This window comes from Branchiostoma lanceolatum, chromosome 3, assembly GCF_035083965.1.
Source record: "Branchiostoma lanceolatum isolate klBraLanc5 chromosome 3, klBraLanc5.hap2, whole genome shotgun sequence".
NCBI classification, from domain to species: Eukaryota; Metazoa; Chordata; class Leptocardii; order Amphioxiformes; family Branchiostomatidae; genus Branchiostoma; species Branchiostoma lanceolatum.
Genome location: NC_089724.1, coordinates 22,925,207 through 22,952,380, shown reverse-complemented (window position 1 = coordinate 22,952,380; position 27,174 = coordinate 22,925,207). Strand labels below are relative to the sequence as shown.

The window sequence follows — 27,174 nt, the reverse complement described above, 5'->3', positions numbered from 1 at the left end:
TGGGTAACATAAATTCGTGGGGTACTTAAATTCGGGATTTTTCGAAAACGGGGTACAACATCAGTAATACCGATAGAAATGCAAACTTGACAGACTAACGTATTCAGAACACTGTCTGAAAAGCTTCGATAAGCATGCATTAGAAGGCGACGAGGACAAAAACTCTCCGTCCCTTATTGGAACAGTCTGAGGGCTTCGTGGGAGAATCACACTACATCGTTGTCCGCTGGTTTATAATACAAATGTCACATCCGCTTCCTGCTAAACACAATCATTTACAAGACAACTTATTTTCTTAAAATTGCTGACCTGCAATTGGACTCTAAGTGTGATCAATCATCAAAACCCCTCTTTGTTGCTACAACCTACGGCACGTGTATTTTCCCGCCGCCATATCATTACCCAGAATCCTGTTGTCAAGCAGACGACGAAGGTTTGTGAGGAACACTTTTTTGTCTAAATGTTGCGTGTGATTGTGGACTGAGGACGATATTTTCCTCAAAGTTTGCTCCTAACACAACACGGAATACATGGACATAGTAGTATTATCAATGCTACGTCGTCCGGCTAACTTTCCATGAATAATGTACACGTTGCCATGACGGTGGATGTCGACTTTGACGTTCTATAGCTACCGACTCAACACACGGGTTGTTCACGGAGGCCTGATGTGTGCGGTACGGCCGTTTTTCGTGTATTTTTTTTACTTGGACACGTCTATATCCATAGCACTCTCCTCAAGCCAAGGATGGAACGAATAGCTGCTGTTTAAAATGTGATTAACGGTAAGATATTCAAGACGAATCTTCTCTCCCGAATTAATGTGCCCCCCTGTCCGACAGCACTGTCATTCTGCGTGCGGCGGACGGTAGTTTCAAGTTGAAATATTATGGTGTCAGCACGACTAGAGACAAAATCTACCATATGTATGATTAGTGCAAATATAGTACATGATACTGACAGAATAATAGAAAAAAAGGATGGTATATTGTTCTGCTAGATTGATTTCAGTCAACTATTATCGGAAAAATCCCGAATTTATGTTACCCAACGTTACATCATATTAGAGGGTTGCATGTTATTAGGACGATAGTATGTTCAGCTGCACATTTATAACAGAAGTTATCTGCGGGGCACATCCTGTACAAAGTTAATTTGGACCCCTGCAGACTGTCAGCATTTGCCCTACATTACTGTATGATTTAATGATTAAGAATCAAAGAGGCATTCCAGACCTTTCCAAAATCTAATGTAATATACCCTTTAGCCAAACCCACCTTGCCCCCAGACCTAACCTACCCTAAAAATCATGCAAAGTCATGTTGTTGTTGTTGTTGTTGTTGACATTGACGAACCAACCAACCTACTATAAACAAACAAAAATGAAAACGTAATCTGGACTTGGAGGAGGTAACAATAACAAACCAGACTTGGTGCAGGATTAAATGGACAGTCCACTTTGGACTGTTGCAAAACTTCCCTTTAACTGTGTGTTGATTGAGAGGAAACACTGCAGAAAACCACTCTTGACAACTTCCCACCCACTTCCCAGACAAACCTCCCTGTTAAAAGACTGGGCAAACTTTCCTCACAATTCCTTGGTTCCCCTCCAATTGAGGATCCGGCAACTCAAGGTGTATGGAAATGTCAATCATTCCCAGGTAATTGCTTGATGTCACCCGAGCATGGAAACGTTTCCAGACAACAGCACAAAGCCAGCGCACTGGCTCACCAAACAGCTGGCTGGACTGGGAGACTTCAGAATGGAATTTGAACCTTGTTGTCCCTTCAACCCTTTAAATACTGTTGAAACAACCGAGCCAGCCCGAGAAAGAGCCGACATAAAAGGAGGATTAATAAAAGTAACTGCACGTTCCAAAGTTGGGCTGAGCAGAGTCTGATTATGACAATAGAGCTGTATGATGCATTTGGTAAGGGATTGGGTTAACACGACCTGTGAAATATTAGTGTTCAGGCTTGACAGGCACTTCTGATATACCTCTGAAGGACGTCATTTACATATGACAACCATAATGGTGTATATGAGCTGCTGGACGAAGGGGTTACACTTATACAAAATAGTAAGTTAAAATGGCCATTTTGATGTTATGATAAATTTTAAATCAAACAAAATTATAGAAAATTTGTGCAGCTTTGGAAACACTAGTCTGGTCCTTGAATCATACTCTCCAAGCAGAGGTAAGATCCCGGGTATTTTCAACGTATTTTATACGTTTTTCCACTTTTCCATTTTTAGTTGGGTCTCCCTCCTCACTAAAAACAGAAAAGTAGAAAAACGTCAAAAATACCCCGGATCTTACCTCTGCTTGGAGGGTACTTGAATCACACCTTATAGTTATTGTGGGGACCAAACTTGTTTCATTTCGTTCAGCTTTTTACACCTTCGCTTGGAACATGCAGCCAAGGGATCTGCAGGCTCTCAGGTGCCCCAGGATACTTGATAATCATGTCTCCAAGAAGGGGTCAGGGAGAGGGTAACATTTCATTGTAAAATATTCTGACAGACTGTCAGAAATAATGGGGCAGTCAGAAAACACTTTCCAACATCTGCTTGGAGATGAGGTACAATAACATACCTTATATGTAGGCAGACCTGAGGCCAACTTGTAAGGACCACTAAATAAACAGAAGCAACCCTGTCTTCAACTTGGCACTACTCCTCAGAAAGGTGATACTCTTCAGGGAGCACTAACATGCAGCCAGGAGACCCTGGTAACCCTTTAACATTTGCAGAAGGTGTGTCACATGTGATAGGAGCTTTATACAATCCAACCCTGGACACCATCTCTGATTGACAAAAAAATGGATTGAAACACATTAGCACCCTCTTTGTCATTGTAGGACAGCACATATTCAAAGATAAACTCCAGCAAGTTGCATGGCCTCCCTGGTTGGTGTGTGGTGAGGGACATTTGTTGAAAGGCGGTAAGTGGAGATGAATGTGATCAACCATGATAATGAGGAGGGAGACAGCTGCAGCTATTACATGCACAGAGGTCCACATGCCTGGGGCTGGCAGCAGGACTCCAGCGAGGGTCGGCTCTCAGACTCACTCTCCGTGGCTACAACAAAGGAGAAACAAAGTACGAAATGACCTTGCCCAAACTCTTTGTCTCCATACCCAGGTTTCGCCTTTCTTGGCAGTGAAAAGCCCTTATGATCACATGTCAAAAATACACAAGAAAGACTGGGAGAGTATCAGATTCATAGGAAGGGGCCTTGCTAAAGGGCCTCACCTAATCAAAATGCCTCTCAATGACAGAAGAAACAACAGTGTTCAGCCCCTAACCCAGGATTTTATTCAGCTTAATTTCAGGGCTTGAAGGTGTAGTTGTTACTGCTACAGAGAAAATATACTCTTAGACTACAAATGTATGAAACAAAGCCAATTTGCATATAAGCCTCACAGGTGTCTGCTATAGAACCTGCAAACTAATGTACATAAGTCAAGCCTGTTCCAAACACATTCATTCGACACATAATGATAATTTCATTTTTTAATACAGCATATGTATAGCCTCAAACCAAAGGTACTTTATGATCGTCCATCTTGACTCCTTTTCCTGGTTTGACCCATAAGGTTGACAAAGTCCAGAGGAAATGCTGCATATTCTAAACCAGGCATTTGTATCTGCCTCCTTCAAGTTCTTGCCATAGGGACAGCATTTGCAGTTGTCCTGAGTATCCTAAGCCAGATTAGTCAGGTCTGTGAACTCAAAGCTCCTGGTAGATTTCCACATCTGATTTGATAAATGATAAATGTCATTCTTTCAGAACAGCAGTGCTTAGAATTTGTTCTAATGTCTGCCATGAATTCTGGTGCTAGCTGGAATGATTTTAGTCTAGCTAAATGTAAGACCCCGTTCATACTAAATCGCGTAAATCGCGAAATCGCGTAAATCGCGATAATGTGGCTTAGTATGAACGCTCCAAATCGCATTTGAAATCGCCCGAAATCGCTTTCCGCGAAACCACCTCCAGAGGTGGTTTACTCGCGATTTGCCTGCATTCCGACTTAGTATGAACGCTCGAAATCGCCTTGATGCGCGTTGGGCGCTTTACTTTGCATATTGACCCGGTCATGGGTCAAGGGGTCATCTGCAAATTCAGTCTTTCAGCTCATTATACGATGTTCATCTACCACCTAGCTTGTTGGAATAGTACGCCGAATGCGGCGGAAATATGTCAGAATCGGGCGGCGATTTTGGCGTATGGAATGACGAAAACGCATGTACTGATGGCCATCTTCGGGGATGTGGGGATTCAGAAGAAACTCAAGGGATCCCACCGAAACCAGAGCGTGTACGCTGAAGTGGCGACTGCCTGAGTTGGCCAAATACGCGAAAACATGGAAGTAATGCAGCACTATTAAAGGTAGAAAAACTCAAGATGAAGTACAAGAAGGTCATTGAACACAACAGTAAGAGTGGTGACAATCGAATAACGCGTCCGCCGTTGATCAAGCTGTTGGACGCGATTTTACAACTCGCGCTCGTTTGACCCCTGGTGTGAAGGAATGCGACTTCACGATTTGCGCGATTTAGTATGAACGGGGTCGAATCACTGCTGCTAGCAGTCCTCCCACTGATCAGGCCCCTAGTGGGGGGGGGGGGACTCCATTAAGTCCTGGGCTGAAGAGTGAGAGTTTGGGTTACACAGACTAGAATTGTCTAACCAGCTCATTGGATACATATGAAGTTTGAGAGCCATATAAAACATGGTACTCACACAGCCATCTCCATGTATTTATGGTAGGCCTAGCTGCTTAGTCTAGCTTATGTAAGTGGATACTTACAATAATATTACAGAAGATGATGAATTTAAAAGCTGACTGGTTAAATTGGTAAGATGATCTGACATGGATGCGACTGAGACAACTTGTTTCTGTCTGGAAAACTGAACACCAGGATTTACTTCTCGATTTCAATGCAATGCAAACAACACAAAGACATCTCGTGATATAGACAGACATAACTCAGTAAGGAGCAAGATGATATACATGTACATGCCTCTTTAAAGAAGACAGAACTGTTATGGGCATATAGACAGTCCCTAGACATGTTACTGAATATGTTGATCATTGCCATGACAAAAAACCTGGCCTAGCACATACGACACTGATCCCTGAATGAATATGGAAGGCCCCACACATTGGAAATCCGATACAAAGAGGATTCCAAGGTTGCTCCAGGCTTCTGTGAAGCAGAGATGAGAGCCCTTTGCAATTTTCAAACAATGGAGGCCCCCAGCATCATGTGAACAGTTTGAATGGAGGTGAAAAATCTACACGGACTGTTGTAACATTTGTTGAAGGGGTTTGCGTAGCCCGTACAAACGGGAGAGGCCAACCTCAAACAAACACTTTAAGTCGTATCGTGCATCCCTGTCACGCCACACTGCTTGATTATATCCTCCAGCGAAAACCGAACACAATAGACCATGACTATCAGAACATGGAAGTTTAGACAAAATTTATGCCTCTCAGAGTCTGTGTCCTTTTCTACCACAGTCAAGGTGATGTAGTCTGATACATGTATATCATACTGTATCAGTATATGGTGAACATTTGAACAAAATACTTCAGTGTAACTTCACACTTTCAAATAAATGACTCAAAACTGCAGCCTCTGAAACAATGCCCAATCATTATAGCCTGGGATGGGCACTTGGTCCAAAATAGATATTTATGGTGGGAAAAGGGTGCAACCGAATGAACCATGCTACACTTTTTTTAAATTCCCCTGCACCATCCAAATGCCGCAGTGCAAACGATCTGGCACGAACCACTTCTATGCCCACCATATGCCCTTCTGGTGAAAAACATCAAACAGGAGCTGGATGTATCGAATACACCATTTGTAGAAGACACCAAGTATTTCTAAAATTTGTCCAGGGTGGAGGGGAAACGATGAAAACTGCGAAAATAAGAGCAGACACGACCCTTGTCGAACCCCCTCCCCCTCCCCACGTCTGACCTCTGCACACATCTGTCCGCTCTCTGCCAACACTCGACCTTCTTACAGTTTGACAAGCTCTCTTGATCTTCGAATCAAGTGCCGTTCAAATCTTGTAAATCACAAAACGGAAAATACGACGAAAGAGCCCAGAACCGTGCAGCTGATCACACAGAAATCGACCCGTCCCATACAGAAATTGACACTGGCATAACACAAAAAGGACAGATTTGGGTAAAGTACACCAGCGTCGATACCTACCATATCAGTCCATGCAAAGGCACGACCGAACAGTTCTGGTTTCTGTCTCCAAAATTACTAACAGATGCAAGATTTATAATGAAGAATGGAAAATAATTTGCCTCACATTTGCAACATCGTATCGATCATAATTTGTATGCCCGCGAAAAAAATGCCACGGCCACATAGTGAGGAAGCCAGCTCGCGGTCGGACTGAATCGTGAATGGAAAGAGCAAATCTACGGAGTCAGCAGACCTCTGGTCTTACCTAGAGGTTCACATGAACATCTTGTGGCAGGTATGAGGAAATGTAGCCCTCTTGCCCGTCTTTCTATGCCTTTTGCGACCGTGTTCCTTCGCCTTTCTCCAGGCACTGTCTTCCCTCGGCCCAGCAGAGCCTCAGTGTGCGCTTGGCATCAGCTCCAAACCTACAATAATGGTCACAACCATTACTAGGGGCAATGTGGGTATGTATATTTTTAAGCTCATAATTTATAAGACAATTATATACAATTATATATACTACATACATTTATAATGATAAACGTTAATACTTATATATTTACAATATATGCAAAATTCAATATGACTGTTGCATTATGTAAAATTATTTACTCTTTGGATCCGTACACCCCTTGACGACATAGTTTCAGTGAGAACGCCCAGATACTAGCCAATCATATGGCAATAGGGTTAAAGGTTAGATAAATTACGCGAGAAAAAGCAAGGCTTGGGTCACAAAAATGACAAAGAGGGGGCGTTTCACAGAAAAACGACGTCCACCGCTCAATTTGGGTTTTAAATGGATATCTGGTTTTCTGTGAGGGGATATCGTTCGGAAATGAGACGATCAGCTGCGGCGGCGGTGGAGGGAAAGTTGATCGGGCCGTGTGTTTACCGCCTCTTTCACCCACGTGAAATGGAAGCATACGCAATCATGGCTTTATTTATGGACCCGAGCCAGGGACAGTCTCAAAACATCCAGCTTTCCCTTTTCGGTTTGCACACCTGATAGAGGCGGGAAACCGTGTCAGGGCAGGTTATAAGCGTTACAATCGGTAAAGAATGTCGTACTTAACAACGTCCGATGTTTTTAGCACAGCAATTTTCAAGCTTTTGTGAGATTTCGTGAAATCGACAGCAGGGAGTTAGAGGGATACCCCTCCCCCACGCATAGCTGGCGCTTTGCCAACGCGAAAAATCAATGGGGAACAGGCACGCATGACCCCGTCGCTGGGAAACTGAGGTGGTGCTAGTGATTGAAACGCTCTCAGCCATTCCTCTTTACTGGCTGCCATTTAGTTAGACGCAAATAGATGGGACAGTATGTAAATATGCTGTGAGACCGGTCGGCAGAACGGCGCTTGTAATTGTGGAGTCGGCACACACCTGGAATAACTCATCTATTAAAATCACTGAGATTTAAGCCTCTCTCTCCTTGAGAGTAACACAGAGGCGAACAGTTATGAAAGGTAAAGCACGTAACGTATAATACAAATATGTGTACAATCATCTTTGTGGACTGTAGAAAGAATCGCTAGTTCACTAGTAGCTGAGTGAACAGGCCAGGGATTAATTTGGGGTGCACTCTCACTCAAACATGAAAGAAATGCGATTTGGTATGAGTTTAACCTTTTTGCTGAAAGGTCCTGGAAGCCCTCCTCTTTGCCATTCCTTTGAAAAAGAGGCATTCGGCAAAAGTTCTGTTTTTTTGTGTGTTTGTGTGTGTGTGTTTTTGTCTCGTGTTTTTTTATATTTTTTTTTTAGAAAATTGTAAAGAAAAAGTATCGCTAACCGATGATGACCTCAAAAGTTATTTGTACTAAATAATCAAGGGAGGCGATGCCGGTTACATATGTACAGGTGGGTATTCAAGACCTATTGCATAAAGATCAGTTAGTTATGTGTATAAAATCAGCTTAAACGATTTAGGACTGAATCCGACTGATGTTCTTGAACCGATAAGGAGAGTCCATTGCACGGACTTATATTCTTCGTGAGGACAAGGACTCCTTGTCCTCACGAAGACATTGGTTTGAAGTAATTGCAATGTACTAGTAATCATGCTAATGGCTCCGGGCGCTACACACGGAAGTTTGGGGACTTCAAACATTTTCCGAATAGGAACGTGCGTGCCTGAAATCACCACATGAGTGAAGGGCGTTAAAAGGCGCACGACCCCGGGCCCATCCACCGTTCAGTTGTGCATGGCGTACGTGCCCGGCTAATGTTGGCACCTCTCCGAAATACAGAACGTGAAGAGTGGAACGAACGACCGACGTGATGGCGTGACAACGCTGGACATTACCCGCAGTCAAGAACCAAATGTCTTGCGAAGAGCGCTGATCGCACAGAGAATAGCGGCCGTTGACCAGAGCGAGTCGGAGACGGAATTCTCTAATCTCCAAGCAGATCCAACGGTTGCGAAGACCGTATCCAACTGGCAGAAAAAAATTATTGCAACCGAAGCAATTGGATACGGTCTTTGCAACCGTTGGGTCTGCTTGGAGACTAGGAATTCTCAACGGCGCACCTGTTTCACGGGACACGCATCGCGTGGGCCTTGTGTTGACCAGCCAGGCAAATTACGGTCCACTTTAAGCGCCGCCATGCGTATGAAGTTTAAACTGCACATTATCGTGCAGGAATAATGAGAAGGCGGAAATATAGCTGAGTTACTTTTAGTAACCAATTCCCTTTTACAACGCCTGAGAAGAAAGAGCAGACGAGTATAACAGAGAGAGAAAAAAATGCAAGAACATGTCATGAATTTCATCAGTTTCCGCGGATCCGACGTTTTAAAAGTTCACGTACAAATCGTATATAAATTCAGACCGTTCAAGAATACAAAAAGAAGAAAAGAAAATGCTCCAGAGGTGGACTACTGCGCCCCAGAGAGAAGATTGGCGTCAGCCAGCATCTGATGCACCGTTCCATCAAGCCAAGGCAATGATGAGCCCCGCGACTCGCTATCTGAGATTTGTACTGACTGCCGATCGTGACGTACATCCAAAGCGGGGCCTTGATGGCCTCCAGGTCGGCCGTGTTTTATGAATGAGATTCTCCCAGCGCGGCGTGGGCGGGATCAATGAAGGAGGAAAAGCGCGGGAAAGGACAGCCGCTAAGCGCAGGTTTCAGAGGAGATAACGCCTGGACGTCATAGACTGAAAGCGAAAAATACATTTGGAGACGGATGGGCGATGAATGGTGCAATAAAACGAAGAGGCAGCTTTGCGTCTTAGCCAGGCCTATGTAGACCTGTATATTTGACCGGCTCGCAATCAGTTTGATGTGAAGTAGGCTATCTTCACGACCTGGGGCGAAATCTTATTCATTCCACTCCGACCTGCTTTCCCTGACACCAAACAACGGCACACGAGGCTAGGTTTCAGGAGAATCATTGAAGGAGGGTGGAAAGAGAGATGTTCATTTAAAAGCTTTTTTCCCACTAGCCATATCGGCAACCGATAGGCACGGGAACATCAAATCCCCCGGGCCTGTTGAACAATTTTAATGAACACGGACGGCTAACAATACCCTGTCCTATGCAATCCTCTTAAATTCATCTTAGAGCTTGGAATGTTTGAATGAAATATGTTTTATACACACAACATTAATATCAGAGTGGAAATTACTTTCCAGCAACATACACGAGGGTGAGCGATAACAGCGGGGATTCGAACTCACAACCTTACAATTAAGAATCGGGGTTGCTAATGATCACTAGGCTCCGCATACTGCGTGGTAGATCACATTAGGCATATTAGTAGTGTACTGAGAGCGCTGCTCGAATGATGTAAATTATCAGTGCACCGGTAGAGACAAACATCACTTCCCGAAATGATTATATTTCTGTCATGGGCGTTAGTATGCACTAGTAATTGCATGCCATATATAAGTCAAGGTTTTCTGAAACCTACTCTACACAACAACTCGAGCACTTTCACGATCGCGTTAGGAATAACCCACCAGTGGATTGAAAAAAGGCGTCGACTTCTCTCCGCGATGTTGTTTGATGTTTGTTGAATTATTTGACCGTCCCATAGGTAACCTGGTGCATACTGATGCCGCTGCAGCTTGTATGTAATCCCCGCAAATGACGATCACTGATGAGCCGTGCATCACCCCTGCCTCCTGTACCGTTTTGTGTCACAACTGCAGATCATCTTCTCTGGCAATGTACATTAACTCTGCAAGTTTCGCGCTCACAGGGCTCGTTTAGAAAATTAGGGATGTCACAAGAGAGCGCCGCAACCTTGAAAAGGTATCATCTGATGGCGCCTTTGATACAGAACCTTTCCAAATTGATGAGTTGCGGAGGTTCGGAATTAAAGGGATTACTTCGCCATGACTTGGAAATAAGTTAAGGTCCAGGGAAATAACATCAGAGGATCGTCGTTAATCAAGGAAGCTTTATGTTGGCCCTCTGAAAGCGTGCCGCCGCCGCTACCCGTTTTCATCATTCTGGCGTTGCTAAATGGCCCTTCCATGTGCAAAGGCTCTCGAACTGCTTCCCTTCACTAATTTTGTACTTCAAACAAATCTTCTATAGTCTCGCTTTCTCTCTCTCTCTCTCTCTCTCTCTCTCTCTCTCTCTCTCTCTCACTCTCTCTCTCTCACTCTCTCTCTTTCTCTCTCTCTTTCTCTGAGAAAGTAGTATGGGCTACAGAATATTGACGGGGGTGACATGGTCTCACATGGCAGTGTCCAGAGACAACGTGACAGCATCAAGAAGACACCCTTCAGTTCTTCACGATTCTAAGACCAATGATATCAAAGTTGTGTTCCCGAGTACTGGACTGAAAAAAGTGTCAGTACCGGAAGGAACTCTCTCTTTTTTGAAAATAGATTATATCACCTTTCTTATTGCAAGAGAAATGAGGAAAAGATTCTACAACCTTTACATCACTCGGATATCAGATCGAAAATGTTATGTCCCCTGCCACCGGTCGATCACAAAAAAAGCAAGGGTCGGCAGGTTTTTGCCACGGTCCATCATGGCAGGTAACGGCCGGAAACGCAACGTCTTTTTCACACACAAAAGCAAACGGACTACATGGAAAACGAGTCATTGACATTGATCAAATGCACACCTCCATGGCTTTTTATAACATTGTCTACACAGACGACAGAAGGAAATGAGACTCGAGAGAAGGACAGCACAATACCTTGCAGAAGTCCTTGCAGACGATATCCCTCGACGTCTTCCCTTCTCTTTCCCGTCTTACCCGCCGTGTGGTAGGTTCTCGATTTTCTTCCCTCCTGGAGAAAGTAGGTCATCTGAGGAATACCTTAACCATGAGGGTCGACCAACCGTGGATGAGAAGCATACATGGCTGTAAACAGGTCCCCGAGGGACAGCCGTAACTTTAATGATCGCGCCACGCACAATCAATAGCCATATAAGGAGCAGAGCCACCAGGAGAGCGAGCCAGCCTTTCCAAACACCCTTCATGCGTGGATGAAGGTCCAGGTAATAGATACGCAAGGTAAACTTTTACTCAAGCAACTGGATAGATTTTGGAGACGGTCAGACGTTTCAGGTAGCATCAGTGGTCAGTGAGTGACCGTTTCCCGGAATGTATCCAGTTGCTTGAAAATGCTTGCAAACACCCCTCACTTTCTAGATCTTTCTACCACCGACATTTGAATTTTGTTCACTATGAACATGCATATTGCCATCTGATTTACCTTAAGTTATCGATAAAGCTTTTAAAGTTTATAGATTATTGTAGCACTCAGTGCATCATTAGCACAATCTACAGAATCGATTAATATAGGCCGTTACGACTATTGCGCTTTCCTAGATTTTATCGAGACAGGTTTATTACGTGTGAATTGAATGTGGCGAAACAATTACACTTGCAAATGCGGCCTGTAATATTGAAACGTTCGGTCAATGACACAGCGAGACAAAAAGACACGATGAAATTTTACTTTCTCATCATCACAACAAAGGGGCTGAGTATAGCGGGTGGCGCGCATAGAAATCAAATCCAGGTAATTACAACATACAAGTGGACAAAGTCATGCTTAAGTATGGTGTTCATTTATGAATAGGTTGAAAATGACACGTACAATTGTCGGTAACGGAAGTTACATTTCTTTCGGTCAGCATACTGCGATAAAGGCAATCTGAGCGGATATGATTTCGACTAAAAGGGTTCTAAAGATGATAACGAGCGTATTGTTGGGGACGGATATAACCCTGACAGGCTGTGGAGTCACCGCTAGTACTTTAGGAGCCATATTTATATGATGATGACGGGAATGATCACCGCTCACGAGGCGGTGGACGCGCTATCTGTGCCTGGCAGGCGTGCCAGTTCTACTCCGGCGGAAACTGCACGGCCCTCCTGAAATGTCAACCGTGGAACGGAGACATTAACACGCCTTCGTGTCGATTTTCTGCCAAATCTGCCGAACTTGAAGGAGAACTTGACTGCCGTCAGATGGCGTGACAACCAAAGGGCAGGGGAAATTTATATCTATCATCGGAACATGACGGGACGCGTTAAACGACCGGAACTAATACAAAGCTATCGAGCTTACTTAAGGCAACATTACAAGGGATTCTTGACATTGAAATATTTGAATGAAGTAACGGTCACATTTTATCTCACAACATGTGCCTCCCCAACCCTGAACCACCGGTGTAAGGCACGGAAATAAAAATGGTTCTTTTCACTAGAAGAGAAAATGCTGCAAGTGACAAATGATATACATATCTGAATTGCAATTTTAAGCAATGGGGACAGAGAGAACGTTTCTCAAGTGTCCCTGGTAAGAATCAAATTACTAATACTGTAACTGTTGATTGCCCACGGTACGTAGACAGCACGGTACGGGTTGCACTGCTTTGTGCCATTCGTTACCGATCCGCTAGATGACGCAGTTTGCCGTGGGACATTGGGCCTACACCACTTTGATGTGAAAGGGATTGTAGCTAGTTATAAGTAGTCACGTAAACTAGAATAAAGATACATCGAGACGATCAAGTTGATGATAAAACTAAAATCTTAAACTGACTTGAGAAAAAACTGCTCGAGTAAAAGCCGGACAAACTAAATTGCACAACCATTTGCAGTACCTACATACAAATGGAATAACCCTGTTTCAGGCACATCAAACTTTTCAATGATGATGAAGATGAAGTGTAGTTATGGATCACAGTTGTTCTTGCTGGTAACGTTAGTCATAACTGGAAGCCAGTTAGTTGCCGTTGAAGCGACGACCGTGACGTCGAACGGGACGATTCTGTGGGGAGCGGGCTCTGTGGACGTCAACTACATCTTGGAGACAGGGACACCGACTTACCCATGGACTTTGTCGGCTTACGCCAGCCTTGCTCGTCAGTTTGCCGCGGCTTTTGTCAACATGGACATCCTCTGGGGTATGGTTGTGCTTCACGTCGTTATATGAGATAAAACTGTACCGTTAACGTGACAGAATGTGGCTGGCACATTGTTGCAACTCTGTTGTTTGTGCGGGACCTGACGGTGCGTCCGATGGGGAGGGGGGCATTAATGCTTTCAAGGACATATAACATGTTAGATATGAGAGAATATAAGCGTACCGCTATCTACCATTTGTTTGAATTGCACATTCCTCAATTCATTCCAGTTTTAATGACACAATGAAATAGTTTTTATATCTTACTTATTTTCCGCAACTTCTTTTGTTCCAGATGTCCTTGGGCAGGCCCTGCGGGAAGGCATGGACACGGTCCCGGTGGAGAAGGTAAGGAAACGTCATGAGGGGAGGCTGGGAGGGGGGGCTTTGTCTTGATCTTGATCTTGATCTTCGGGTCGGGTACAAGGCAACACCCCTTTGTTGGAGTAAAGCGCCCAGAGGCTACCAACTTGCTGAAGATTTTGTAGCCTATAACGTTATACCAACTGTAAGGTTTTGGACCATCGCACACCGGGGCATGCCCCTACTCTTTTTCAAAAGGTGTGGTAGGTTCTTTAACTTGCGCGGGGTCTGGCTCTCCCCAAACACGGGACCTCCATTTAATGTCCAATCCGAGGGACGTCCCTAACCTTAGATGAGCTAAGTACTCATTTACACCTGAGTGAAGTGAGGAAAGTCGTGTTAAGTGCCTGTCTGGGGGCACCCCAGGATCGAACTTGGGTCCCCTTGTTTGACAGTCGATTGTTCTATCCATTACACCACACAATTGTTCTGTTGAGACTGGAGGCAAGGTTGTCCCATCACAAAGGATGTATTGTACTTTCTTGGTGTTTTATTAACTAACGTTACATGTATAGTTAAAGTGAACCTACTGTACTTGATATCACTCACCGAATCTTTTTGTTACAGCTATAAAGGGCAGTTGAAAAATTCAATGGAAAATAGTTTTGAGTAGCCTTGTATATGTCACTAGTATTGACTCCCTCCCTGACATTTAAAAGATAATTTACCCCTTCAGAAAAAGGAAGAGTTTCTGCAAAGCCCAGTAGATGGAACATTTTGTAAGTGTCTGGTACAATTCAGTCACAAACTTTGTCTAACTGTAAGGTAAACTTGTAACCAAGGCATGGTAAGGCTGAAACGTTGGGTTTATGAATGACCTTTCCTTTCATTGCCAATCTTAAATGCAGTGCAGCAAATATCTAATTGTGTAACTGTAAGTTAACAAATAAGTGTTCCCCAGACAATATAGCTATGACCACCCTATATTCCAGGTCATCACCTATGAGATCCCCTTCATTGTTGTGGGCGGGATGAGCCTGTTGCTGGCCCTGGTCCTGCCCGTGGCGGGGGTGATCTTCTGCTGCTGTCGATGCTGCTGTGGGCGCTGCGGCGGGCGGAGGATGGACCCGGCGAGACTCTCCAACCTGCGTGTCTGCCATGGGCTGGTCATGGCGGGGGGGCTGCTTCTGGTCAACCTTGTCATGATGTAGGTGTTACTGCATGTTTGGGATAGGCATGAAAGTTTGATTCATTGTGCGCCCTATTCCTTGTCTTTTTATTTTTCAACTTTGTATAAACATATTTCCTGACTTGACTGTGTGAATGATTAAAGTTAAGCATGCCAGGAAACAGACCAGGAGTGATGGGGGGAGTCGGTGAAGATTACCTGATAGAAACAATTTGTACAAATGTATTTCAAGGTTCTGGGACAAGCAAAAAGTTGAGGAAAAAATTATGTTATAGAAATATCTTTCCAGTAACATTTTGTATGTTCTCCTGTACAACATTCCTCAGTGTTTTCTGTTCTGTTTTTTTACTTCTTATGTCCATGCTCAGATGCAGTTTCAAAACAACCATATGCTGTCCTAACTCACAAGAAATCTCAGCAAAGCAAGAGAGCTGCAGTTTAGTATGATTTTGCCAGAGGGCTCTAGTAATAGGAAATCATCAAATAGAATCAGATTGAGATTCAGAACTGATCTGGATCTTTACCCAACTCTACAAAATATGGGGTGTATTGATAAAGCGGGCAAACATACTGCAATTGCTGGCAAATGTTGACCCTTTAATCAAACCTGAGACCATGCCCCCTCCACAGAACTGCTGCCCTGTGTATGTACCCGGCCAATGGCAGGATCTCCAGCTCTTTTGAGGTCACTGTGCAGACAGCTGACAACATTGTAGATGATCTTCTGACTTTCCTCAACAAGACATTTCAGGTATGAGGTTTTTTTTGTTTTAATATTTCCCATTTCAGAAATCTCATGAAAAGGCTCATGAAAATCATTTTAGAATAACAAAAGAGAACCATCACAAAAAAGAAATTGTTAAGTTCACTTTGCCTTGAAATGCCCTATGACCCTTGAAACATGTCATTTCCTTGCTTTTGTGTCTGCAGGAAATTGACCTATTTCTTGACCAAGATGTTGGGGTTGTCCTGGATGCGGTGTCATCAGATATCTCAGGTGGGTAACCGTGGGTTATTCATTCGTTGTTGTCCAGGACATCATTGGATGCCAACTGTGAAAGGTTAGATTGCATTATGCCACCAGTCCCTGTCTTTCATTAGTGCTTGTTACCAATCGACTTCTCCCTTTTAGAAAAAGGACAAGCATTTTTGTTTTCATATCTTTCAAAAACTAAACGAAATTAAGGTTTTTTTTCCACAGATGTTGGGACATTGGCAGCTGGTCCTTTTCTCACGGCCATGGAGTCCAGAATAGATGCCTTTGCAGACAGCCTTGCTGTAGTAGACACAGGTAAGTCAACTCTCCTCTAGCTTAGTGCTAGTGCTCATCAAAACTCCAACCTATGTTCTTGCCAAAAAGTTGACAAATAGCTAGTCAAGTAGGTGTGACCTAACACTGAAGTATAAACCTTTGTTGCTCATTATGTATTTGTAGATTAATTTATTTGACTAATAGTAATACGGAGAAAGGTGCTTGAATTGACACATGTCAGACTGATTTACAACCTTCCCACAGAACTGGACAGTGCTTACGCTTCCGTCATCAGTATGAATAACAGTCTAACATTGATGGAAGAGTTGTTCTCCACCCTGGAGACTGGCATCAACCAGGCAAAGGACAACCTGACAAGTATCCGTGCAGACTGTGATGCCGACGGTACGCTGAGTGGGCTGGGAGCGTGTGATGGGATCCCTGACCTGTCCTCTCAGGCAGCCATCCTGGCGGCACTGACTGTGAGCAGTTATCTATTAGATTATATAGGTTGGATAATTAGGGATGTACCCTGGTGTGTACTCACTGTGGCTAGAAAGTATCCGTTTCAAATACAGCTTGTTCTTACCAAGTGCAAACCTGTGGGTTTGATCATATATGCATGGTGGTTATTGATTCCAATGATTTTATACTGTATCATTATGCATTGTATTGTAATGATAGTGTAATGATTTTACTGCAGGTTATGTATATAAGTTGTATGTTCGATTGTATTTGTGGGTCAGCCGTTACCAGCGAGAGCTGCCTAGGCTGACCCAGTGTGATGACTTGTCCTCATTGTCAATAAATACAAATACAAATGTAAAAGTTGACCAATTATGTGATTCAGTTCCTTCATGATATTGTGTGATGTAACTTATGAGATGTTAATATATATATATATTCCGGTAGTTTCCTGACCTGTCTGATGGCATCAACTCTTTAGAAAGTGCACAGGGTCTCAATCTGACCAGCATGGAAGTCCTGGTGAGTCTGAAGTATGTAAATACCAGTTCTCAGCTGCCTGATGACAAGTACATTCAGTGTAGGGCAACAAGAAATGCTGCTTTTGAACTGTCAGTGAGCACACAAGTGTCATTTAAATGTAATTTGAATACTGTAAATCACTTTGATATAGGGGCAGGAAAATACAGCGGTTGGGGGAAAATAGGGTAGGTCACAGCACTTAATTTTAACGGTGGGAACAAACATTATATACTGTCTCAAATATTAGTGATCAAATCTTAGCGATGATGAAATTTTAGCTGTTGACTAGTGACCGTTAAATCAGCTAAAATTAAGTTACAGTTAACAAATCAAGAATTACATTACTGTTATGATTACACATTGTGTTGAGTTTCTTATAAGCTACTTTTCTTTGACACATTGATAGACATTGAATGGAAGTTTAGACTATGCAGCCTTAGTTTCAGCACTAAGGAGAGCATACCATACCACTGTAGGCTGGTTAACCACATAGTCTGCATTATTATCACTATAGCAACTGGAATGAGTGAACTGATGATTTCTTGTTGATTTTAGGCAAGGGATGCCCTAAATAGCATTAGTGCTGAGATTGGGAACAGTACAGGTGAATATAAACTGTTCTTCACAAGTCCTCATTGTTTAGCAGCTATTCTTTATCCATTCATATATACTGCTTGCATTTCAAGCCTCCATTAGCAACTATTCTATTTCAGTTAGTGTTTCAGCCCATGAATGTAGAGTTGTCATCTTCAGTCACTTCTGTTTGGTGTTGATCTCAGTTCTTTCAATCGCTGGTTTCATTATCATTCTCCTTTATATTCGGAGGGCAATATAAAGACACAGTTTGGTTGAAAAGAAAGTTGTTAAGAAGCATATTTTATCCCTGCAGACATTTCTATAGACCTTTCAGTAATGCATGAACCCCTGACAAGCATGGTGACCAACCTTACAAGTGTTGTTCATGAGGTAAACAAACTATATACTTATCTTACTTGGATCCAAATTGATACTGTATTGTAATTCTTGTTTCTTTCACTGTAACTTTAACTTTATATTCACTGTTTTCACAGTCTACTCTGTACCGTGAACTTATCATCACCGTGAAAAAAACTGTTGTTTTCATTTATGATTCCTTCACACATCCATTCTGTTAATCATTTGCCGCCACCGTGAAGTTAAGGTTCAGTGAAAGTAGCAATTTTCCTTACCCCGTGAAATTTTGCTACCGTGAAGATAAAGTGAATTACAGTAATCACTTCATACATCAATGAAATCCAGGTAATAAGATTACTGTTACTCAAGAAATTTAAAATGTTGAAACATCATTTCCAAATCCATCGAGTTGCTTGAGTAATTGTTTTTTTATCATCAGTTCAGGCCACAAAAATGTTTTTGTTTCTTGCACAAATCTGGGCAAACCTACTAACTTTCTTTGCAAGACTACCGACATCTTGAAATGCAAATTTAGCAGACACCAATATGTATTCTGTAAAATGTTTAAAGCTACCATGTGTTATCATCTTGAACTCAGAGTTACATAACTATGTGTTTAACTCCTCCTTATTTGTCATATCCAGTTTGTGGATGCAGACAAACTGAGGGACTTGTACATGCCTCATGTGACCAATATAGTGTCACTTTTGGAGGAGTATGAAAGTGCAAGGTAAATCTCACATGTTCACTTTCATGGGTTTCCCAATAGTTTATTGTCTGGTCTTTTCATTTACATCAGAATGCAAATTACAATTGTTGGGCTTTTAGTTTTGAATTATCTTACAAAGACTGAAACACTAAAATTGCACCTTGAAATGAAGACACATTGATGTTTCATACCTATAATCAGTAGCACAGAAGCACATCAGATGCTTGAAGATAAAATGTTTTTCCTTCTGTCCCTCTAGACAGGGTGGGATTGCCGGTCCCAGTGTAGTGGTGCTGGTTCCAGGACTCTTTGTTCTGTTTGGGCTGCTGCTAGCCTGCTGTGGTTGGAGACCCAGGAGAAACTATGCTGACAAACGGTCACTGTCCTCAAAGTTGGGTGCAGGGTTCTTGTGCATGTGAGTCTGATTTTTGTTCATTATAATGTAACGTTATGCCTCCAGTGAATTTGACAACAAAAGGAGGCAAGACAGGCTTTGGGTTTCTTATGCCTTGCAGGTAGAATCTAGAAAATCTCTGGTCTTTAAACTTCCTTTGGTATATAACGTAACGTAACGTAACATGACATAACATTAATATCTTTAAGTGAATTAAAGGTATCATCAGGTTGCGTTTATGACCTTCCTCAGGTCAGTGTCGTGGCACTTTGTGTTTTCCCTGGTGGTCTGTCTGCTGTCAGCTGTGCTGGTGCTGGTGGGGATGAACATGTCTGTGGTGTGTGATTCTTTCCTGGACCTCTCACTGTTCGACGAGGTATGTGAGGATGGATAGGCATAGTCTCGGCTGATATAATGTTGTGTGCTTTATATGGTGCAGTGCTAAAGATAATAGATTATTGTAGTCCTTGCTTGGCATTTGGTATGTTTTGGTATAAAATTATTGAATATATCCAGAAAATATTGTTTCCTGGGTGTGTTGTTTGAGCAGGCAGACTGGTGATTGAATTTGATTATCTTGTTCTCCTCATGACAAACTCAGCTTGTGGATAAGCCAGACAACTTTGGCGGGGACTACATCTTGGCAAAGCTTCTCCTTGGAAATGGGTCCCTCCCTCTCACAACACGGGGGGTCATTGAGTGAGAAACAATTGGTCCATGATAAACGTTCCCTATGGTTTCTTTTAATGTCACATTTTCTTTGTAATACTATTTTAGGTATGTATTCACTACATGATATGCAGTATGTTATGTTACTTCTATCAATTACCAGTCAGTACATATTGTTGACTGGTGATACATTCCACTGTTGCCTACCATAAAAGGCATAATTTCTGACCATACTGTACTCACCTGCTTGAGAACATGGACTAGATGTTTTCCCTCCCCCTCCTGGACTTAACATGTTTTACAGTCATCATGGCTGTTGAGGGATTTTCTAACCATTATGTTATATTGTTGGATAGTTTGTCTCTTATTCCCTGTCCCAGGCACTTAAAGTGCCTATTGACTTTGTGTTATTTGTTGAAATCAGTTATTGTGTTATTGTTGTTGTACAGCCTTTCATCATTGCAAACAATGTTATACATTCGCATTCACCTTTCTGTTTGGTCAAAGTTGTTGAATTGAATGTCACCATACATAGCAGGAATACAGTACCATTGCCAGGAAGGATGACATCAGGGGATTCTTTCCTGTGGAAAACTGGATCATTCTTTTCAAATCAACATCATGAAATTTCTGTTAAATTTTTGAAGAAAAAAAGCTCTCTGTCCAATCTGTTATCATTTTCGTACTTACTTTGACTTAGATTCTCCCGTGCCTTTTCATACACCCCTGACGATTCTTCCTGGTCTGCTCATAATTGCCAGCATATCACGACATTCTGTGGTAATTACGTCCATGTCTCAGGGGCTGCCGACAAGACAAAGCTGCCTATGAAGTTTTGAAGCTTGATGCTGTCTTTGACTTTAGTGCTGAAGTTGCAGGAATGATTGACTTCAATGAGGTGAGCACTGATCTACCAGATCGTTTATTATGAATAAGTTTGATAGAAAAGAAGTCATCACAGTGTTAGATTAGCCCTTAGTCTAATTCATGATAACCAGCTCAGTATTGTAACTTTTTCCTTGGTTCTTCACTGCTGTCTTACTCCATAACCAATCAAAATTTGGTACCAAAACTTCAGCAGAAAGAAGGTGTAACAGTGTCAGTCCAACCAGTTCATGAAGTTTCATGATTTTTTTTTCAATGTCCCTAAATGTTCTGAAATTTCATAAAATCATGTGCAGTTTCCTGATTTTTTAGATTTTTCATTCCATTCAACTGGAAGCTTAATCCCCATGACAAGTACATTGTCTGCTATTTCAGATGATACCAGACCTGTCTCCTGTCTATGATGAGTTGAACACAACCTTGCAGGATATGGACCTGAACCTGGACACCTCAGCCCTGTCCAGCACACACAGCTCTCTGGGCTCTATCATGGACCAGATGGACTTAAACACCTTTCAGGATAATGTTAGGCTGTTTCCCCATTGACCAGCAGCATGATAAGAGTTTGAATAAATGTTTTCATATCCACAATGTAATAGGAAATTTCCTGCTTGTCTTTTGGTCTTTTCTAGGATGTCTGAGACACTTCTTTTAACATATATACATGCAGACATGTGTCTCTGGGAGTTGGTCAATAGTGCTCAGAAGCCACCCCTGTCTATGTTCAGACATGTCCAAAATAACATCAGGGTCTATCAACCATCACATGTAGCAGGGTATCTTTTGACAGGGTCCTTTATATCTGTTTGTCCATATCAAGATATACATATCATTAAGCAGATAACAATAGCAATAGCGATAGAATTACAAAGAAAACATGTGTAATAGAACATCATCAAAACTTAATCATACATACTGATGGATAGATTGGACATGCCGAGAATAGCTATGTGTTAACATTCAATGATTATGTTGATCTCCATAGATGCATTCCATCATGGGTAGTGTGTCTCCTCTGAACGCTTCGACTCAGGCTGACTTGGCTGCTGATGTCATAGAACCACATAATGCGGTAAGGAACAGGGGGAAGCTTTAAACATGTGGAATGGTTGAACAGTTTTAGAATGTTTTATGTGGTTGAACAGTTTTAGAATGATTTATGTAAAATGCCCATTAGGAGGTATAGCATTAAAAAGTTTAAGAAAATAAAATATTAGCAAAAGAATTTAAGAGAAAATGTGTATTTCACTTGCAACATACTTGACTTGACTTACAGTGACAGAAAAGGTATATGTACATATCTGAACAAAGTCTAAGTGACGAAAGGCTGCAAAATATAAAAACATCAGAGGGAGTTAGATGTACTAATCCACCATGGACAAAGTTTAAGGTGAATTTAAAAAGGCCAGTGCAGATTAGATTAGAATCAGGCTTTTGTATATAATTGCAATCTGAGGAGAGTAATTTACTTCCTGTAGCAAACAATGTTCCTCTCCCCAGGACCTTGCAGCTGATCTGAGGGAGGTTGCCTCTGACCTGACGACCCTCCAGTCTCTGCTCACACTTCAACTGGACCCACTCATGGTATAAAAAAACAGCCACAAAATGTCAAGCCTTGAAGAAATTTAGAAAGAAGTTGTCTGAAGTTAACAAAGTTTTCTGTATTTCACCAAAGATTAGATTTTTATGTCAGGATGTTAAGAAATGACTCTGACTCCAGGAAGAATATTATTGTAACAATACAATTCTCTTTTAATAAGCAATCTCTCTTTCCAGGCATCTTTTGGTGTCAGCATCACAACAGTGAATGCGAGCATCAACACAGTACAAGTAAGAGTTTTTCTCTTTTTTTAATGCTGTTTAGTTTGCCCACTAACCTATTAGTAAGTGTTGCTTAATTATATTCATAACTAGATGGCACAATGCATAATAAAAGCCACGCTAACTATTTAAAATCACTTTTCTTTTGACTGTTAGAGTCTTTTCCACCATCAACCCTCTAATGATACGCTCAGAATCAGCATTTGATACACAAAGTCCATGTATCATGCTCCACTCTGCTTGAAGAATTTCACTTTCTCTTGATACGTACACGTTGTTGCACACCATTTTGTCGACTGGATATGTTCCCTCTCATGACCAAACAGTTGAAAAACTCCATACTTTGACATTTTACATTGTGCTAAACTTGACCTTTCCTATCCTTGCCTCCAGACCAGCGTTGCTGGCTCTATCTCTGCAGTGGATGACCTCTCTAACTTGCTCCAGGACAGCGCAATGACCTTACTGACCCAGGTACTCTTACATCTATGACATGCCTTTTTTTCCTTGGTAGGCCTTTAGAATAATTTCTAAGCTGAATGCTTGTTATCAAAATCTCCCAAACTATTTCCTCTGATGTCTATACTATTATGTCTTAATACACATCTATTTCTTTGACACAGAACGTATTTTGAACTTCGTATTTCAGGGTATCAATGATGTTGTGTCCCGTCTGACCGAGTATGGCACACAGCTTGTGGATGAAGGTGTGCGGCGTGTGCAGGAAGATATAGGGAGGTGTCAGATACTCAGCAACATCTTTGATGCAGTGGTCGGCATCGTCTGTGCGTACTTTGGAGAGGGACTTGTAAGTACAATGACAGGAACCTGCAGAGAGTGTGATAAACACTCACTCACTCACTCATTCATGGTCTTGCACATGGTCTTGCATATGTTAAATAGAGCATGAAGTAATAAAGAACTGTGTCATTGTCTTTTCACTAACTTCTATCTTGCTTCAACACTTTATTGTTACAGATTTTCTCTGTTTGAAGCCATCCCTTCCAGTTAATTATGTATCTCTGTCCTTGGTGCTGAATGGACGTTAGATGAACACTCCAGCACATTGATGTCAGTGTTAAGCTGGCATCTCCCTGTTATGGAAGTCCTACTCTCTGGTTGATTTCTACTCCTGAAATCAGCCACATACAACATTTCGCCCTTCTCACCCTGTTTGTCAGAATGCCCTGTGGCTGTCCTTTGCCGTTGCGGTGGCCTGTCTGGTGCCCAGCATCGTGCTGAGTGTCCGTCTGCAGAAGTACTACCGTCGGGTGCAGCCTGGTGATGAAGAGGCCATCAGGTACAGTGAGACGTAAGCACAGACAGGACTTGTCTGTATAATGTGGCACTATTCAGGCCTTGATTATGATACATCATACCAGAACCAAGCCAAATCAACCATTCTCTGTTTTGACTTCCATAATGTAATTGTAGAAACATTTACTCTGAACAACTCCTTGCTCTGAACCAGTATTTGAATCATTGAATCAGTACTTCTTGTGCTACATACAAAGTTATACATATTCATACCTCCTGTATGACTTCAGCTGGCAGTCGGGGATGCCCATACCATTATCAGGGGCCAGCGGTTACTACCGCCGCTTGTCTTCGAGCTTCAGACGAAATAACCGGATTGAGCAGAACAGGGCACTGTGAGTACACAGATAAGGATATTTTCTATGATGGCTGGGATGAAATTACATTGTTTATTCATTGCATCAACCACATTTTTGAGTGAGTTCTGTTGGTCTGTCGGGCAGGTTTTGAGGTCCTTACTCAGCCATGGTTGATGACACTGCAGATACAATAATGATATTCTGATTACTGGTCATCATTGTCTGAAGTCGTTTTATCTCTGATACCTGGCAGGGAGATGGACTCTGTGATTTAGGCTGGGTCAGTGGAATAATGGCTACAGATGTAAGTAAAACATTGGACTTACAATCTTACATCAGATGCAAAATGTACATCTGTAGCACATTGTAGGGTGGTGTAGGTCAAATTATTAAAACTTAGTATTCATCACTATGGCATCACACTTTTTAAAAGCCCATTGAGTGGTATCAAGGTTTATGGAGAATACTGAGTTATCACACTATGAAGAAGTAACTGCAACACATTATGATTTGTCTGATCTAAGCAGAAGTAAATCACGTTTTTCATGCTCGTCTTACTTTCATTCCTTTGATTCTGCTTCCCTCCCATTTTCAGGCCCAGCAGCGATGCCAGGACATCACAACTGTACGCTTCTCCAGACTCTGAATGGTAAAAAGATCAGGCGGATTCAAGGCGGCAGCAAAGAATGCTGAATCCACATAACACCATGCATAGTCTTTTGTGTACCCATGTAATAAACTTTGTATTCTTAAGATATCTTTAGTGTGAAAGCTTATTGTAGAGAACCTATTGTTTCTAACAATTCAATGGAAAAGTGAAGAAAAAACTAGTGCAGTACCACTAAAGGACATAGACTACTTACGTAATGTTTGATTGTGCTGAAAGTACAAATGTACATATTGATTCTAACTTGAGAATAAGTTTGTTATTTACACTGTTGAAATACTTTCCAACCTCCTGTCAGTGCAAAATAAGGTTTTCCAGTACAGGGAAGAATTATGGCATTAATATGTATAGTCATTGCAAAAGGTTGCGTCAGTCTGTCATTTTTGTGCCATATGTGTTCTAGTTTTGTGAGATGGTTATTTCTTCCTGTAGCTAAGATTGTGTGATAATTATGCCATTTTGTACCCTGCTGACTGTGCCGAGGACTCCATAATTGGTCCAGTGTCTGTTAAATGGATTTAAATCAATTAAGCAATTTTTTCATGTGAACTAATGTTAGGGTTTAACTAACACCTATCAGAATTAAGTATTAGAAAATGGTCATTTTGCATATTGTTAAGTCCTCGAAAACTCCAGTTGGTCAAAATTGTCCTTGTTGAAAGTTTAACAAGCATTCTCCGTTTCTCTCATTTCGTCTGTCTTGCTTACTGTGTTTACTTTAATACACCAGTTACCGATGAAGAATGCCTATTGTGTGAGTGTAGCAGTGCGTTAAATCATCGTGCAGGGTGTAACATTTAAAACACGCTTGTATCAGCGAAAAGAACTGGTCGTTCCAGTGGCTGCCATCCCAAAGAGCAATGTGGAGTGTTTGGTTTGACCCGGGCGAGGGAGTTGCCAGAAGCGTGTCAAATATTATACACGCTGAAACGACAGGTCGGATTGCGAGGGCGTGACAGTCTAGCTGTGCCACCATGTCGTCTGACATCTTAAAGGACATCAGCGATGAGTTCTTGGAGTGCCAGGTCTGTTTCCGGACGTACAGCCAACCCAAGCTGCTCGGCTGCTTGCACACCTTCTGTGAGGCCTGTTTATCGAAGCGCGTGCCCGAAGGGACGGCTGAAATCACGTGCCCTGTGTGCTCACTGACAACTCCCCTCCCCCAAGATGGCGTTTCCCGACTGAAGGACGACTCTTTCATATCGAATCTTGTGGCGACAGTTGGTGCAAAGAAAAGGGTGCTAAAAGGGACAGGGAATATTCCCTGTGAGGGTTGTGAGGACAAAAAGACGGCGACTTCACGATGTGTCATCTGCAACGACTTCCTGTGCAGGAGCTGCGTGGCCGCCCACCGCAAGATGAAGGTCTTCAGAGGTCACCTCGTCGTCAGTTTCGACGACATGAAGAAGGGTCTGTTCGATGAGTCTCCCGAGCTGAAGAACGGCCCGACCTGCGACAGCCACGAGGGGGAGAAGATCAGGTTCTTCTGTAAGACGTGTGAGATCCCGGTCTGCCACAACTGCACGGTCTTAGACCACAGCCTCCCCAAACACGAGATCAGCAGGCTCAAGGCCACGTCAGAGGAACTTCGGCGGGATATTCAGCATCACATCGACGAAGCGACTCGACACAAAGGCATCTTAGACCGCAAATCACACGACATAGAAAGGAAGAAGGCCGACTTCCTCAAGAAAAACGAAGACACCTGTCAGCGACTGGAAAAGAAATTTGAGGAGTTGGCGCACAACATCGACCAGCTCAAAGAGAAAGCGCTAGAGATGACGAAGACCAAGGCTGCCGTCAAGATCAAAGAGATGGACACCATGAAGGAGAAAGTCGACTCCTACAGATCCAGACTCAGCAATGGCTGTACCTACGCGGAGAACATTCTGATCAGAGGTTCTGATGCGGAAGTCGCCGCGGCGTTCCACCAGATGAGGGCGAGTCTGAGTGAGGGAGTGAGGTGTTCACGCCGCACGGAGCAGTACGCCCCCGACCTGACCTCGGTCTGGGCTGACGTGTACGACATGGAACTCAACAGGCTGCTGGAAGAAGTCAGAGAGGTTCTGTGGATGGAAGACGGTAGGAAAGCCAATCATTTATTCTGCATTTCTTTAGAATAACTAGTAGTGCACTTAGAGC

The 27,174-nt window shown here is 42.6% G+C and overlaps 2 protein-coding genes across 3 annotated transcripts in view; one reads left to right on the top strand and one right to left on the bottom strand.

The window, feature by feature from the left end:
- Positions 1-6,632, bottom strand: part of LOC136431095 (protein FAM53A-like) — a 107,038-nt gene extending 100,406 nt beyond the window's left edge. For both annotated transcript variants that reach the window (XM_066422320.1, XM_066422321.1), the window contains exon 1: positions 6,484-6,632. The gene's annotated coding sequence lies outside the window, so the exon portion shown is untranslated. The remainder of the gene's footprint in view (positions 1-6,483) is intronic.
- A 6,674-nt stretch (positions 6,633-13,306) lies between these two features.
- Positions 13,307-25,721, top strand: LOC136431092 (prominin-1-A-like). The gene is made up of 23 exons (XM_066422316.1): positions 13,307-13,608; positions 13,903-13,955; positions 14,903-15,117; positions 15,730-15,850; positions 16,030-16,096; positions 16,301-16,390; positions 16,616-16,833; positions 17,264-17,338; positions 17,894-17,942; positions 18,228-18,304; positions 18,916-19,001; positions 19,240-19,395; positions 19,627-19,750; positions 19,976-20,073; positions 20,845-20,941; positions 21,304-21,453; positions 21,914-22,000; positions 22,429-22,512; positions 22,705-22,758; positions 23,143-23,557; positions 23,931-24,049; positions 24,297-24,401; positions 24,961-25,721. The coding sequence occupies exons 1-20, from the start codon at positions 13,353-13,355 to the stop codon at positions 23,239-23,241; spliced, it is 2,256 nt and encodes a 751-aa protein (XP_066278413.1). The 5' UTR covers positions 13,307-13,352; the 3' UTR covers positions 23,242-23,557; positions 23,931-24,049; positions 24,297-24,401; positions 24,961-25,721.
- The last annotated feature ends 1,453 nt before the right edge of the window (positions 25,722-27,174 follow it).